We start from the raw sequence: 18,161 nt of genomic DNA, 5'->3' as shown, positions 1-18,161 counted from the left end.
CTAACCCCTACCCTGCAGGGCTGCATGTTGACGGAGTGACTCACCGCCTTTGATCCTACATAGATATCTGAAGGTATTGAAATTCACTCCTCTAAAATCCCATACGTTACCCTTCAAACTCCCACATCCTCAACTCTGGTTGGAAACACATCCTTGCTGCTCAAAAAGTATATACTCAAAATATTTACTTGGAACCTTTCTCTGCATTGTTCAAATCCAAATATCAAGCTTAAGGCAAATAATATGATTAAAATGATCTTATACTTCTGATTTGATACTAGACATGAAAATGAGGAAACCTTATAGCTCTCTTCTAAAAAGATGAAGGGGCGTTCACACATTCAGCAATATGCTGTAACGAAGAAACCTGAATTCCTTTTTCATTGAGATTTGCAACAACAAGTGACGGCAACCACTGGCAATTGCCACAATCCTGAGCAGAGCTCAGCTCTTTGCAAATAAAAACCAAAACAATGAACAATGGGAGTGATCTGTCACCTGATACAGCGGTTGAGTAGGGATGCCTACTAGCAACCAACAGCAGAGCAACTTGCTGCCAGTGTGAAGGAACATCTTCATCATAAAACACTCACCTGATTTGATGAAAAGAGTAGCGCTGCTGGACACCTCGCCCACCTCATTGGTAGCGGTAACTGTATATGTTCCTGCATCACTTGGCTTAGTCCATTTGATGAGCAACGAGTGCCTTTCTCCCTCTACCTTTACAACATGAGTTGGGCTGTTCTTGATCTCAATGTTGTCTCTCTTCCATGTAACTGTATATAAAAAAAAATGTCTTTGTTGTTATATCCCTCCAGTAGCAAAATCATGAATGTTAGAAAATACAATCTTATTCCTGAGACACCCTGGAATAAGCTGGAACAAGTGTTGCTGTCTGAACATATAGAACTGATAGTACTGTTCACAGATTGCACTTTTGAGTTAATGATTCAGAGTCAACAGGGACTACACCATGGCTGCCTCCCTGTGATGCTCATGTATTGCAGTTTCAAGTCAGCTATGCAAGATGCTAAAGGTCTGTTTGAAGTTATTAAGGCGGCAATAAAGTACTTACCTTCGGGGAGAGGGGTGCCGCTGATGATGCATTTTAAAAGGACCTCTGTTCCAGTGGAGGCCACAGTGTCCTGAAGTGGAAACTCAAACACAGGAGCCTCTAAAGGATCCTCTCCTGCAGACACATACGAGTCGTCCGAAGATTCTGTAATAGCAAAAGGGATATGTCAGAACCAATATATGTTAAATTCATCAAATGTAATATCCAGCTTGGATATTACAAACTCAAAGATTTGCATCCCACTGGATATGCCTTAACTTACCTAATTCAGGGGACATTGGTCTTTGTCTGCGTCCTCTTCCTCTGCTTCTTTGGGGTTTTTCATCTTTACCAGTGCCACTTTTCACAGCCTTTTCAGTCTTTTCTGCAGGTATATCCGTCTCCATTGGCTCATCTTCAACAATAATTTTTGGTATGGTGAGCTTTGGTGCAGATGGAAGAGGAGTCACATCCAGCTCCATCTTTTCTTCAGATGAGGAAGATGAGGAAACTCTTGGAGGTTTGGGGGGAGCTTGGAAAGGGCATTCTTGAATGGTTACAGTTTCTCCTTGCACCAGAGGACTTTCAGGCCTTCTTTCCAGTTTTCTTAGTGTGACCTCTATTGGCGTCTTCCTATGCATGGACTCATCGTCTGGTTGAGGAACTTCCTGAACACGAACAACCCGTTTTACCAGTGGACTTGCAGGTCTTGGCTCCACTTTGCGTAATGTCATCTCCAAGACATTTCTGGATGGAGATTCAGCTCTTCCTCGAGAGCGATCTTCAGCCATGGCAGATATCTCTACAGTTGGAGACCTTCGCGGACTATCCCTGCTTGGGCTTGGGCCACGAAGTCTTGGAGATCTTTGTCCGGGTAAATCAGAGAGTGACACTGCCTCCGGAGGGGATGGTTCATGTCCAAATGTGCTTACCATCTTGGTAGATGGGACAAGCCGATCACTTTCAACTTTTTCCAGTGGTTGCTGTGCCAGCTGATCTTTTCGTCTGCGAGACGGTGATTTCGGAGGTGATCGTTCTTTGGCTTGCTCTCTCTCTCTCATCTCTTGCTCTCTCTGAGCACGCTCTCTATCCTGCAGCTTTTGAAGAACCTGAGGTGGGATAGGCTCCAACTTCCCTACAGGCTGCCTGCTCCTGGGAAAAGTAGAGAGCTGCTCTGTTGAGAAGGATTTCTTCATATGTGGTTTACCGACAAGTTTTTTGATGCGCTGGAGCTCCTCTGTGAACTTGTTCTCAATGTCCTGCACCTTCTGGGAGTAACGGGGTCTGTCCTCCAGGGAAGCAGCCCGCTGTCTGAACATAGTCCTTCTCTGGGCTGCATCTGCCTTCAAAGCCTCACGAAGGTCTTCTTTGGAGCTCTCCCTTGAGATCCCCAGCCGGCTCCCTCCTTCATCAGAGTCAATAGATGAGGCTCTATTAAATCCAGCCCAAGAACGTCCGGATATAGATCCCTCGGGGTTATCAATACTTCTTCTGCGCTCTTCAAAGACTCTCACCTTCTCAAAGATCTTGGAGCTAGCTCTGGTTAGTTTTGGTGAGGGCCGAGGTGTAAGTTCCTTACGGGAATACTCGCTGACAGGGGTTTGGGGTCGAGAGTCTTGAGCACTACTCTGAGACATGCCTGAGGATTTGGGTTGCTTAATCTTCTCCTCAAACTCTCCTGGTACTGTGTCTTGATATTCAGTTGGTACGACAACTTTCTTGCGTGGGGCTAGGGGTGTGGCAGGGGCCGAACCAGAACGGCTGAGCAAAGGAGAGGCAGTAGAGCGGCCAATTTTGGGGGAAGGGGGTGGTAGGACTTGAGGGGGAGATTCCCTCAAAACTTCTTCAGATGGGCTCCTAAAAGAAGGTGTTTGAGGGAAATGTTCTGTTAGAGTATGGGGTTATGCAAGGGGTGAGCCCAACTGTTTGGATGAGGACTTTGGAAGAGGGGCCAGAGAGGCTAATTTCTCTGATGTGGGATCTTAAATGGGACTGTCTGCATGTGTTTGTGCGCACGTTAATTGTCTATTTCTGTTATATAATAATTTGCTTTTCTTTTTTTTTTTTAAATAAGGAGGAAAAAGTGATGCAAACCTTCATAATTTTCAAATTTCAAGAGAGATAATAAAACAAAATCAAAAATGATTATGAGCTTCTGTTAATTGATAAATTGAAATATAAAAATAATGTGAGGGGATGTTCAGAGCATGAATAAAACATATTCCATTATTCTCGGAGTGACAGTCAAGACCAGATTTAAATGTAAAATCTATAAGAAATCTATAAGAAGAAAACTGAATCCTACCTTAAAACAAATTTTAATTTATTGTGTTTACAACACAACTGAATGCGCAAAAAGAATGTAATATTAGCACATGGCAGATTAAATTGTGCCTACCAGCCTATACCTTCCAAAATCACTGGGCTAGACCACCACACATCACTGGATATCTACAGGAATAAGTCAAGAGTCACTTGCCAGTGCTAGGAAGGAAGAGTAAAACAAGAATTAGAGCAGGCACATAACTATTAAATGTTGAATCATCAAGAATACGGCTAAAAGGGGTCTAATTCAAAATGGCTGTGCACTAGAAAATGTCTGAAGAGCAGTAAAACATAAAAATCTGTCTTGTTTACACAGCACAGACCAAACTACAATAACCTTGCAGAGCTGATACAGCTAAAAGTACTGTAAATCTAACAAGTGTAGCTTCCTTCCCATCCGGCAGTCTGACAAACTTATTCTTATATTGTATATCCAGTGCACTACAATGTGTGAACATCTCCCATGCAGCATCAAAATCATGCGAAAACAAAGCACAAATTTGGTTAAAACAGAGGGATGATCCTTAGAAATGTGTGACGTTAGTAAAGTATGACAAAATCAGCAACTGGCAACAGCAGTTCTAGATGGTTCACTAAATAATTTCCAAATTTATCTACACATGAATAAACAGTCTGTTGTATTTTTTTTGCTTTACTTGAGGGAATAATACTCAACACATCACAGTGTTTTAGACTGCACTTTATTTAAGATCATTACCATTGAAACACTGATATTTAATGTTGGCAAAAAATGACATTTTTTTTTTTTTTTGTACAGAGCATCTCAATCTGAGAGTTCTTACAAGATCTATGCCCTCCTATCTTTGCAAGTCAAGGCATCATGTGCATGCAAGCAAAAATTCATGCTATGCAGTTCACCGAAAACAGCATGCACAAAAAACCAGGGGGAAACCGAAGGGGTCGATGATACCTAACAGAAACAAAGTGATGCAAGCATGTTCTTAATGCAAACTTTGTTCAGCTTCAATTTTGCATCAACTGCTGTGCGAGTAGGAAACTAAAAGAATTTGCATATGGACAATGGGGGTCAAAGGAAAGTATGAACTAAATGAAAATAAATCTAGATGAATGAAAAGGCAATAACGGTGCGTGACGAAGGAGCTGTATTATGATTAACTAAATTCAAACAATTTTTCTCTCAACCTGTATCCTCTCAATATTTTGAGCAACATTATTACATTATTAGTTTATTATTAGTAGACTGAAATTCAAAGTTCTTTGAAAGAGTAACGCTAGATATAAGTGTTCATATTACAGCTTATAAACCTTAATTTTACCATTACTTTTATGATGATGCAAAGTAAAATGGTAATGTTTTAGTGACATTAAAACAGAATGAGTGTACAGGCAATGGAAGATGCATCACCTTAAGCTTACTCAGCAATTACTATTTTGGAGTTTAAATGCTTTGTCTTCAGATATAACTGTTTGGCCTACAGCAGCACTTCTGCAATCTATTCTTAGCCTCCTTTAGCAGCTCCCAAAAAATGTTGACCTGCACAAAAGGTCATTGTGCTCTCAGCATCTCAGTTTGTACATGATGTGTCACAGATCTGACAGATTATAAGTTGGCTGCTTTAAAGGCCAGGTCATTACCTGACAGTGCCCTGCACCTGCCCTCTCTTAGACAGAGCCATGACTTTCTGTAAGGTTATCTAAGTGTTAGGCATGATCAGCAAATCAAAAGCAGAACCAAACAACGGGGTGGAAAAAAGAAACTAATGGACAAACAGCGAGTTTGAAAATATGCAAAGCTCGGTACTGTTCAATGCTAAACAGAGTAGGATGAAATTTGAAAATTTGGTTTATAATAGATTAAGAAAACTAAAATTTGAAGGAGAGTTTGAGTTATATTTGGTGTTAAGAGTGTTACAGTCAACCCTGGCTCAAACATGGATGAAGAAGAGTGCTACGGACGGATGAATGACACCGAAGATACAATAAGTCGCCCTCTTTTCTTTTCTAACGATATCTACACTTATACATTCCAACCAGCACCCAAAATAAAACGTCAAATATCAAATGTGAGTAGATACTGGCTTTTGTCCAATAACTAACAACACAAAACACGGTTTGCAAGAATTAGTAACAAATCATCAGTGCTTTTTGTCACTAATATGCAGTGGAAAACAGCTAAAAAAAAACAACAGTTTTGTAATAAAAATAATGCACAATACATATTTGCGGCAATAAATCTGTAAAATTTTAAGGAATATTTGAGGTGAATTTTCAACCCTTGTCAAGCCAGCAGAGTAAAAAAATGACTTGATCACGAAATTAAATCACTGAGATTAACATAATTTAAAAGTTATACCTATGACTATGTGAAATGAATATGAGCATCCACTGATGTTGTTTAGTGTCATTTCAATAATTTAAAAAAAAAAAAAAAAAAAAAACTTTTGCTGTGCTGCCACTTGCGAATGAGTCACATATAACTGTAAGGCTTTTGGCAGCTCACACTCTGTGGGCTGAGCTGAATCTCATCCAAACACAGAGAGCCCACTCACTGTATCTTCTGTCATTCCTGTGGTGATGTAAGCTGTCCTCGTGGGGCCACCACAACACATGGCTCAGATACCAAGAGAGACAGAAGAGGAATTATAGCCTGGGTCTTGTTCTCAATCCCCACCCATCTTTAGCACTTACAGGCGACACCATGTTAGAGCAAGGGTCTCTTGTGACTCTGTGATGGGGGATGTGGTTGTTTATCTATTGATGAGGGATCTTTTTATATCTGTTTTGGTCTGCTTATTGTGGGCTGTGGCTGATTGAGGTTTATTTTAGCTTGGGAAGGTTTACTTACAGGGGTACAGAAAAAGTCCTTCCTCTATAAAGACTGAATGTGCTACCATAGTAATCGCTAGCTAAAGACACACTTTCCTCAGACCCCCACACCGGTCGGGATAGATTGGCGCGTGACGCTCGAATCAGAGGCTCGACCCCTAGGTGCCTGATCTGGGTGCCCGTCGGCTCCCGGCTGTTGGCTTGCCTGGCTGATTGTGGCCCCGGAGCTCTTGATCCCAGGGCTAGAGCTTCTTTCTCCAACACTGTGGTCTCACCGGCGGCGGCCCAGCGATCGCTCGCATCTGGGGCGACATCCATCATTCTCTCACCTGCAGGGAGAGCCAAAACAGGAACAAACAGAGCAAATTAAATTTCAGCCAAGATACTCAGGCGTCCTAGCGTTCACAAGTCATGGGCGAATTCATCCACATTACAAAAAAAAAAAAAAAAAATGTAAACAACAGAAACTACTTTCTTTTAATTACACTTTATACCCCTTTTTGCTAACTTTTTCTTTAACATTTCTTTCGCTAACATTTTCTTTTCTACTTTAAACTATATAAAATGCACAAGAAAGTAAAATATTTATTAAATTTGTCATATCATGAGAAAAAAAAAGTTTCTCGATCTTTAGAAATAATATAGTTCATTGTACTAGAAAAACACACTTTAAAGGTGCAGTGTGTAAATTTTAGCGGCATCTAGTGGTGAGGTTGCGAAACAACAGCAGTTTGCCCTTCCCTTTCGAAGCAAAATAGAGAAGCTATGGTGGCTGTCTGGCCGACACAAGACAAAGATGTCATCTGAGATGGCAGAGAGTACATTAGCCAGTCAAGCAATGAGGTTTCTTCTTACTTCTAACAAAGATCGGTCTCTGCTTCTAATAAACCAGACTACTACTACTACAACTACTACTTCTTCTTTGTGCGTATTCAATGTAGTGATGATGCAAGCTGCCTCTAAAAACATGAACGATTTAGAAGAACAACATAGTGATGAAACATGCTCCGTAGAGTGTTTGTCCATTTAGGGCTGCTGTAGAAACATGCCGGTGCAAAAGGACGACTTGACATGGAGGAGGGACCCGCGGTGTATGAGATAGAAATGGCTCATTCTACGGTAATAAAAACATAACGGTTCATTATGTAAGGTCTTTATGCACCACTGAAAACATATTTATGTATATTATATTGCATTTCTGTCAATAGATCCTTCCAAACTTTACACATTGCACCTTTTACTTTAAAAACTAAAAACATGCTTTGCAAACAAAAAAGACTGTTTATCGAAATCAAGCTGCAAGAAATTAAAATGCTTTTTTTTTTTAAATTTATCATTTTAAAATTCTCCAATTTCTGATGTTAAAAAACTCAACAAGACTTTTAAATTTTTTAAAATCTATATTGGACTCGAAACAGAATCGCTAGATAGAACTATAGAATGACAGAACGACAGACAGACAGACAGAACGACAGACAGACAGACAGAACAACAGACAGACAGACAGAGACAGACAGACAGACAGACAGACAGACAGAACGACAGACAGACAGACAGACAGAACGACAGACAGACAGACAGACAGAACGACAGACAGACAGACAGACAGAACGACAGACAGACAGACAGACAGACAGACAGACAGACAGATAGATAGATAGATAGATAGATAGATAGATAGACAGATAGATAGACAGATAGACAGATAGACAGATAGATAGACAGATAGATAGATAGATAGATAGATAGATAGATAGATAGATAGATAGATAGGACAGTTTGTTACACCTAGTACCTAGTGGATAATGTATAAGTGGATTACATGAGCATGCATTCAGAGGTGTGAAGAATAAAGCCCAGGTGAAGCCTTTCAGCTGCAAGCTGCGTTGAAGCAAAGTCCCAGCTGATGCCTTCAGAGCCAGTGTGATTCACAGTGACTGAACGGATTAGACTGCAGTCAGGAAGCATCCATCAAAATCAATGACAATGGGCCTCCGCCCACCTCTCTACGCCTACCATAACAGATCAAATCAATCACTTATTCCACTACGGAAATCATACGCTCCACCAAATCCTGACACATTTATTCCTCCAGTATCTCTTTGTTGGTGAAATTGTTGACTTTCATTTTGTAGAAAGGCTTTGGATCTTACAACTGTATGTTTTGCGCTGTGAAGACAAGAGCATCATTCATAACACCACTAATGACAAACAGGCAATTTACAGTGCAATTCAAGCTCCATTGCTTGTGGTGCACTTCTCTAAAATCTATCTTTGTTGAAAGCTGCGTTGTAACAAGATAAATGAATTTCAATGTTAGATGCTGAGATCAAAATGGATATTTATATTCAGGGCATGCTGTTGTCAAACTTCTCATTTCTAAGCTGAAATCACACATCAAATAAATATCACTCTATTCTTCTCTTCTAATTTTCAGTCCCCTCTCTTGATGATGAAAGAAATGGAAATATTGTCCACCCAGTCTGTAAGTGTCTCAAATACACTCCTATCCACTTTCCCCAAGGGATAACGGAAGGCTTTTGTCATAATACATACTGACAACTGAGGGTTCAATTGCCTAGACTCCGCAAAGGAACTAAATAGAATCAAGAGAATAGGACTCAGAATTGTGTCTTTGTAAACACATCCATGCTTTTCCTCTGTTTAAAGACAACCTATATTCATGAATATCATGGAGATTTTTTTGTTAGACACAAAAATAGAAATAAGGGTCTGATGAGGCAAAATACACATGCTCACATGCAAAAATCAACCACGTTTGGCCTCCAACAAAGAATATTTGTGTGTAACACCTTAAATCAGATGACATGCATGCAATGTGATCTCATTAGTATTCATAGGCTTTCATACTTAAAGTGTGGTTCAAGCACACATACGTTTTCGTACATTTGGATAGACACTAAATGTACAATACCAGCTTACTGAAAGCATTTGCATGTCTAAAGTTAAACATGTTTGTTTATATTGTGAAAAAAAAAAACATTTCAGTAAAATGGTAAAGATAAATTATGACCATTTTGATTACTAACATAATCGGACCAAAGAATAAAAATAATAAATTCTATATAATGAATAAATACAATTGCAGTTGTTGTTTGATTTGCGGCTTGCTGTTGATGTGTGAGCTTCTGGTTGCTGATACCTCTTTATTTACACTCCTCTGAGCACCTGTCTTATCAGATCTGTGATAAGAAATGCCTAGAGATTTACCATAATGTGTGATTTATAACTGAGTGAACTGACAATGCTAAAAATATCTGAAATAAGCATAATGTGTGATTTAGGTCACCTTAATGTCAACTTACTGTATGTAACTAAAGCTAATATTGCAATAACATTTTCAGAATAATCAATACTATCAAATATCAGAGACAAGTATTTTTTGGTAACACTTTATTTTAGGGTCTTTAACTAGTTGCTTATTAGCATGCATATTACTAGAATATTGGCTGTTTATAAGTACTTAATAAGCACATATTAATGCCCTATTCTGCATGACCATATTCTACATTCTTAATCCTACCCAATATCTAAACTTAACTACCATACTAACTATTAATAATCAGTAAATTAGGAGTTTATTAAGAGAAAAGTCATAGTTAATAGTGAATATGTGTTCCCTATACAAAAGTGTTACCTAATTTTTTTTTTTTATTAACATGAAACATGAACATTCTGTCATTACTTACTGAGCCTCATGTCTTTCCAAATCTGTATGCTGTATGCAATTCCATACATTCACAGTTGATTGTGACCAAGCTTGATAGAACCAAAATAAATAAAAAAGCCACAAAAGAACTATAAAAATAGTCTATTTGACTCTAGATTCCAAGTCTTCTAAAGCAATACAATAGCTTTGTGTGAGTATCAGACTGAAATGTAGCTCATTATTCACCGAAAAGGTCATGTTCACCAGCTCGTCATGTTCAAAGATGAGAAACAATGTTCTGTTTGGTCAACGTGCCATTTTTAAATCAAAACTATCGTATGGCTACAGAGGACCTGGAATATATTGCATAAGTTGTATTGACTACTTACTTTTGTTATGCTTCTATGCTGTTGCAGTTTTTAATGGTGTTTTTTGAAGCTTGACAGCCGTGGTAGCTATGTACTGCCATTATATGGAAAAGATTGTCTTTTCGTATGTTACAAAAGAAAATAACAGAATAAGGGTTTGGAACAACACCCCTGTCCTCCCTCCAGGATGTCATCACCTTCAAGGTGAGGAAAAGGGCAAGAAACCTCAATCACAATACCCACACACCCAGGACACAATGTCTTTGTACTTTGGTACAGACCACTGTGAACCTGAACATCCAGGAAGAAGAAATTCCAATCTCCATCTATAACAGTTAAAGGCCATTACTGTATGCTCTATTACTTTTTACTGTTCAATATTATATCAGGCATTATGCAATAAAAATGTACATTATGTAATATATATATTTACACTGTTGCACACACACCTGTTAATGTTTCTGTTTACTCAGTCTGAATGCTTATCCTTGCACTGCATCTTGTATTTAATATATGTAAGTGCTCAGAGTTCCTGTAAACCCACTTCATTTTCATTTTATTGGGAAACCTATTCATTTAATGGCTAAGGGGTTTGTACAGTACAGTACATACACTACCATTCAAAAGTTTCAGGTCAGTAAGATTTTTTTAATGTTTTTGAAAGAAGGCTGCATTTATTTGATCAAAAACAGTAAAATCAGTAATATTCATAACAGTATATTGTGAAGTATTACCATTTAAAATAACAGTTTTATTTTAATATTAATATATTTTAAAATGTAATTTATTCCTGTGATGGCTAAGCTGAATTTTCAGCAGCTTTTACTATAATCAGTGTCACATGATCCTTCAGAAATCATTCTAATATGCTGATTTGGTATGGCAAGCTGTTTTAACGTTTAATTCTTAAAGGGTTAGTTCACCCAAAAATGAAAATTCTGTCATTTATTACTCACCCTCATGTCGTTCCACACCTGTAAAACTTTCGTTCATCTTCAGAACACAAATTAAGATATTTTTGATGAAATCCAAGAGGATTTGTCCATAGATAGCAATTTAACCACCACTTTCAAGGTCCAGAAAGGTACCAAAGACATTGTTAAAAAAGTCGACTGCAGTGGTTCAACCTTAATTTTATCAAGTGACAAGAATACTTTTTGTGTGCAAAAACAAAAAAATAACGACTTTATTAAACAATATCTTCTCTTCTGTGGCATTCTCATACGCTGTTTACGTTCAGCGCTTTCAGGTTCTATGTCAGAACACAGGCTCAGTATATACATTACTTGTTAGAAAAATTACAACTAGTACTTAAGGCCCCGGTGTACTTCAAACAAAATCGAAGAAAGAACTGATGTGACGTAATTTCAAACAAAATCAGGCCAAAACGAAGTTCATTTTGTGTTCTTTTTGAAGTTCGAAACGGCTTGCCAAAGCGAACTTTCAGGAAAAGTTCGTTCCAGCACCAAAACACCTTCTTACTACCATTGGCCAGTGACGATAACATAACAGAAGGTGTGCGCTGAGGCTCCGCCTTCACTCGCGTGGACCGCGTTTCTGACTCATTTGATCTGTAGAGTTTGTTGAGGTAAGATCTGCGCGGGTGAAAACATGAACAGACTAGATAGCTGCTTTATAGTACAAAATGAAGTTGTGCTTGTAAAAAAATGAGGCACTAACACTTTTCATGTTTGATACTGTAAAGCTGTTTGATTTTAAGCAGTCTATTGAATAAAGTGCTATATGAAGACGTGACGTGACTGGAGTGCTACTTTGCAGAGCTAGTGCTAACATTCCCATGCTGTTATGATAAAACGCTTTTCTTATGCTTTCAATAATAAATGCTTACTGTTTTCTCATTTTTGTTGTGTTTATTTTGTTACTGAGAAGAGAAGAAATTTTCTGTGCATGGCACATATTTACATATTCATCTAACCGTCGCTCTTAGCAGTGTGGGCGGCGTCAGATGTTCGTTTACAGTATATCGCTGGTCACACGTTTCAAACTTCGTTTTACCCCTAAACGAAGAACGAAAAAGAAGTTCGTTTGAAGTATACCGGAGCCTTTACTATCATACTAGTATTTAATGAATAATTACTAGTATTAAACAATAAATACTAGTATCTAATAAATAACTACTAGTATCTATTTAATAGGTACTAGTATCTAATGAATGAGTACCGGTATCTAATAAATAAGAAATAGAAATAGTAATAAAGAAATACGCACTAGTCTCTAATGAAATAAATACTAGCATAGAAAAAATAAGTACTAGTAGCATGAAAATAGATACTAGTGCATTTTAAGGATTAAATGTTAAAATGGCTTGCCATAGATTTGGTGCTTAAGAAACATTTCTTATTATCATTAATATTGAAAACAGTTGTGCTGCTTATTATTGTTGTGGAAAGAGCATTCTATTTGAAATAGAATACAATAAAAGTACTAATTTCTTAAAAAACAAAAAAACAAAAAAAAAAAACTTAAGCTCTGCTATAATATACATCTTAAGACAGGTCTGTATTTGAAAGGTTGACTTGACATAATAGCTCATTTTGAAAGTGTCATTTACCTGCAGGCACTCGTTGGGCCTCATCCTGAAAACCTCTGGCTCCTTCTTTAGCTTCCAGGGGTATTTGTGGCTCAGCGGCTTCGTCTTCTGTAGTCTCAGAGTCTAGCACAAAGAAATAAGACATTTTAGTCAGAAACCACCACCTGTAACGGATATCAAACCAAGAAAATAAAAACATATCATGACATTTTAAGTAAACTATTTATTGCTTCTTTGAGGAAAAGTGTATCAATTGCATAAAAAAGCAGTCGCCACATAGTGATCCATGAAATGAATAAATAGAAATGTGTACGAAATAGGAGCATGGTGGGGAAGGAGGGGACGAACCACTACATTGAGCCCAAAGATGAAAACAAACATTACCATAACTTTGCTTCCGACAGGAGCGGAAAACTTCGCTTCCATAGTGGCAGAGGAAAGAAGCAGACAAGACATCACCGTTACTATAGAGACGAATCCCATCCCAGTAAACAGATAAGACAGTAACAAACTGCTGAATGGACACATTTGCACCGATTACTGGTCCTGGTTGACTAGCACTTGCTGCACAACATCACTGCCATCTGCTTTTGCTTTGTTTTCTGCGTATAGAAAACTTGAGCTTGTAAGGATGGTCAAACAGGCCAATCAAAATACAAACTACTTACTTAAAGGCTTAGTTAGTTAAAGAAAGTATCTGCACATTAAATGAAATAATTTAATTTTCAATTATGTTGGATTATTTGCAGATCAAACCCTGTTGACTTAATCATGCCAGTACAAATTTGTAAAAGGAGCAGCAAATTCCCGATATTGTTAATCAAATATTTTATATCAGACAAGATAAAGGGTTTTGAGCCTATTTTTCAATAACATATGTATACTACATTGTTAAGCCAGTTAATTTTGAATTATCATCCATTTTAAATGAGATCAAAGCTAATTTAGTTGCACAGATGGTACTGCGGTAAATAATCTACTTCGTATTTCTAAACATTAAGGATTATCAGAAACAACATTTTAATTCATGAGGTTCATATATAATAAAGGAAATATGAATTCCCATGAATGAAAATGTTGTAATAGAGCCTGATCTTAAATGGAGAATGTGATAAAGAGAGTAATCCAGATTAATTCTGCCTGTCTAATTAATTTTTAAAGCATAGTTTCAATTTAAAGAGCTTTTATAGGGAGCCATGTCTAAAATCTCATCACATCAATGCAAAAGTGTCAGCAGTTCATATAAATTACTTCAGTGCTAAGCACTGCTAAGCTTTTTGCATTATTGATGCTGAGATGATAGTGCCTTTGTACATAAAGTGAATTGATTCATTGTCAGGCTCCTCTTTATCAGAGCGAGCAGACAGACAATTCCAGAAAATCTGTCTAGCATGACTTCTCAAATCCAACCACACAAACACAACACCGACTGGGATCTTCAATAATGATCAAAAACACAATGATTTATTACAAATCACAACAGGAACACAAATTTCAACAACACTGACAATTCATAAAGATGTACAGTCAGTACTTAAAACTGAGGATGCATTACGTAGGCTATCTGCTTTGCTTTTGCATTGGGGAGATGTTTTCAAAACTGATATAAAGCAGACTCAATTATTTTATAATTATCAGACATGAATATGAATGATATCTCCATTAGCAGTAATTTATAATAAACGCTTCTCTGAGAGGTAATGGGAGCAGTGCAGCAGCGGAGGTACTTTATGCTCAATTTAGGGCACACAATTTAGATCATATTTGTCTGAACTGAACACTTCCTCTGATGTAGGCCCTCTAGGTTTCACTGATGAGGTTATTGGAGAGCCCTGATCCAGAGATTGATTACAATTACATATTCAAAGGGATTCTAGATGAATTTTTGAGCTTGCCTCAGAGTATAAAGTGATAGGAATCATAAATCTTAATTATTTATCATCAATCTCCAGATGCCAGAGAGACTTAAGACTTTGTTTTGGCACAGATTTGCATGTTACTTCTAAGTTGGAAACAAATTTTACAAGTAATCAATGTAGACGCCAATTCTTGGCTGATTGCAAGCATGTGGCCCTGCTGAAGTCTCCTGACAAGCAGAGTTTTCTGTCTTGTGTTGATGTATTTCCTAAATTCCTACTGAAACAAGAAGTCTGGACTAGATATATCGAGCAGCTTACTATCAGTGTGCTAACTAAACACAGCGACAAACTGTTGAATGGACACATTTGCACAGTTTACTGGTCCTGGTTGACTAGTACTTGCTGCACAACATCACTGGCATCTACTTTTGTTTTGTTTTCTACATTAACCCTTTAGAACCTAAAGCTAAAATAGCCCGGTTTTTTTTTTTATTATAAAATTCTCTAACAAAGGTGTCATTTTTTTCAGAAAACAACTGTCTTTCAATAAATTACAGTTATTGACCATTGAAAATTCAACTATTTTACATATATACAAGTCATTTTGTGACACTTGGGTGCACAGTTTTCATTCAGGAGAATTTTTTTTATACATGCATACATATACTACATATGCACGCATCGGCACGCATACATTTACCGCACGGACACATTATACAGATGCACACAGCAAATGCGAAATGCAAGTCTCACTTAGCCTCCTCCCAAGTCTTATCAAAAATCATCCCAATTGACGGTGTACTCCTTCCCCATGTTTTTGTTTGTTTCTTCTATTATTTATGCGATTCAAAACTCCCTAAACGGCCGCGCTCCATATCTCTCCGTTCAAATCCTCCTTCCACCCGCTCTCCCCGAAAGCGGCTGCCATTTGCTGACGGAAGGCACGAAATTACCACGTAATAACCCTTATATTGCCGAAAAGCCCATGTTGTCTACTGTCTGCAGCAATTTGAATTATTACGATGGCGGTTCAAGAGTTACGGTAACATGAATAGAGCTTGGTTGGGTGTGTCACCGACGACACATCTGGTTTTAAAGGGTTAAGAAGAATTTTTCCTGAACTTCAGTGGTTGTGCAAACAATTGATCTTGTAAGGATGGTCAAACAGGCCAATCAAAATATGAATTTCTTACTTAAAACAAACCTGATTGGTTCTTGTGGAAGCTCAAAAGTGCTGCGTAACACACGAGAATGAACCTCATTGGTTATTGTGTGTCGATGTGTGCGTTGATGAATGTTTACATGTGAATAAAAAGGCCAAATTAAATCTGTTCATCATATAGAGCGATCGTGTCTCTTCAAAACATTTGGACTAAACCACTCAATTCAAATGGATTAGTTTTATGATCTCTTTATGAACTTTTTGAAGCGTCAAAGTGGTAGTTGCGTGGACTGTCAATGGAGGGACAGCAATCTCTCAGATTTCATAAAAAATATCTTCATTTGTGTTTTGAAGATTAACAAAAATCTTACGGATTTGGAACGACATGAGGGAGAGTAAATGATGACAGAACTTTCATTTTTGGGAACACTTTAAAAAAAACTTAAATGAAAATTAGAAATGTTAAGCTAAATAGATATATTTAAAAAAAAAAAATTGAAATTTTGACAATTTTTGAATTGTAATTCAGTCCTCTTCACGTCAATCAAAATTCCAATGTAACTTTCTGTGGGGCGCCGCCAGTTCAAATCAAATTCACGCTCATGACCGTTTTGTTCCTTCAGGTTTGAATTTCTCCCATGTCTTCTGCCAGAGGGATATTGCAAGATTAGCTGCACTCTCTTTCAAATTGTAGGGTGAAAAACAAAATCAATGCATCCTCGCTTTTAAACAAAGACCACACATTAGATGACTGACAGACTCTGAGGAGTTATCATAAAATCTCTCTTGTAATAACCTGTTATCTATAAAGCCAAACACACCATGAGTGAACCTCCCAAATGTTCGGTTAGAGTGTCCGGTTTTCTGGAAAGAGAAAGAGAGAAGAGCTATTTTAGTGGTTTCACAGAATGCTTCAAATGTATGATTATCACTTCAAATGAGCAAAACAAACAAGCATTTCAAACAGCACAAGCAGATATCCCCAAAGCTGACTAACAAGAGCGCTTTTGAAATGAGACGCCTGTGCCACTTGTCGGTCTTCAAAAAAAACATGTCCATCTTTGCTCTGCTAACCTAGATTTGAAATCATATGTAGGGCATTTGGTGACTGAGCGGCTAAAAAAATTGAGCTGGTTTCTTTTGCCAATCCCTGCGTTGGTGTACCCGCATGTCACCTTGCATTAAACACATCTGCTAAATGACAAGTATGAAAGCATCCAGTACAGCTTAAAAGGGCTACGAAACGGTTGATCTTATTCTGTTACAAACTGTTATTCCCAGCTTTCAAGCAACATACTGTAAGGCATGTAATTTCTTTGTCCATTTCTAAACAAATACATCATGTTTAGTGAGAAATGTGATTCTCAGCTTCCCGGTATAGCTTCCTAAGCAACTACGCTCACAATGGATGAATGTAAACCGAAGCAACACCGAGGAGGCATCGGGCAGCGGCTGTCTGTCACTCCCAATCCATTAGTTACAGGGAGAAATGAAATCCTAATGGCCGAGGCACCAGTAATTTCAAACCCTTCTTCTGTGAATCTGTTCCCTAACCGCATTAGCTAAGGACGGTGGCCATCCGTTTCAGAGACTGGTGCCTGGAGCTTTGCAGGGTTGGTGAAGGGGAAAGGCAAATAAAAGTGGATGAACTTTTAGAGGAATTACAAGCCGGCCATTTCATTTGCTTAAGCTCAGTGCTTTCTGCTTGTTGTAAAGAAAACATAACAGGGCATTAAAACATCTGAATAATTCATAGGTGAAGAAGGATTCATGTGCACGTGATGCTGGTTAGTTTGTCATTAGCCTCCATGTTTGGCATCTTAATGGACGAATATGCTGCTTCCACTCCATCGCACAAGTGCCATGCATTATCTGAATTCTTCTACTGCCTTGATTAGGCAAAAAACTAACAACACAATTTCCACAGAAGTGCATTGGTTGATCAATCCACACATACAGACGGCTACTGACAAAGCCTACGCACACTTGAGTTGCTACAAGTACCGTTAGCATTTATTTACATGTATTTCTAGACTGAAACTCTTAAGGAAAGTGCACATTTATCCATTGTATGTATGTAACATTGTATCTGAGCAAAAATGTATTCTGTTTATCCCGTTTTAATGTCCACTAGGCAAATATTACACTTCCAGTTATTTAGAAAATAATAGCTCACTGTAAAAGCCACATTTTTTCAGGTGTCGTCGCTGTAGCGCAAACAGAAAGATTCAGGGATTTGTTCCTAATCTCTAACCCTAAGTGTGATCAATAATAATAATAGGGATGCTTGCTTTTGCAAACACCTCTAATTACAGCAAAGTCAATGAATCCACATAACAATCATTTCCCTAATCTATATTTTAA

General features: G+C 37.9%; 1 protein-coding gene across 4 annotated transcripts in view; it reads right to left on the bottom strand.

Moving 5' to 3' along the window:
- The window catches only part of spegb (striated muscle enriched protein kinase b), a 95,814-nt gene that overhangs the window by 40,998 nt on the left and 36,655 nt on the right, over positions 1-18,161 (bottom strand). For 2 of the 4 annotated variants that reach the window (XM_048194385.1, XM_048194388.1), the window contains exons 2-6: positions 12,798-12,899; positions 6,393-6,516; positions 1,338-2,911; positions 1,076-1,219; positions 594-776 (exon numbers count right to left, since the gene is read on the bottom strand). In XM_048194385.1, the coding sequence (XP_048050342.1) occupies positions 594-776; positions 1,076-1,219; positions 1,338-2,911; positions 6,393-6,516; positions 12,798-12,899 (2,127 nt within the window). Of the gene's footprint in view, positions 1-593; positions 777-1,075; positions 1,220-1,337; positions 2,912-6,392; positions 6,517-12,797; positions 12,900-13,160; positions 13,191-16,618; positions 16,662-18,161 lie in introns of all 4 variants that reach the window. The other 2 variants (XM_048194386.1, XM_048194387.1) reach the window with 2 other exon arrangements.

Source organism: Megalobrama amblycephala, linkage group LG6 (assembly GCF_018812025.1).
Source record: "Megalobrama amblycephala isolate DHTTF-2021 linkage group LG6, ASM1881202v1, whole genome shotgun sequence".
NCBI classification, from domain to species: Eukaryota; Metazoa; Chordata; class Actinopteri; order Cypriniformes; family Xenocyprididae; genus Megalobrama; species Megalobrama amblycephala.
The sequence above is the reverse complement of the archived record's forward strand: the minus strand, read 5'-3'. Positions and strand labels throughout refer to the sequence as shown.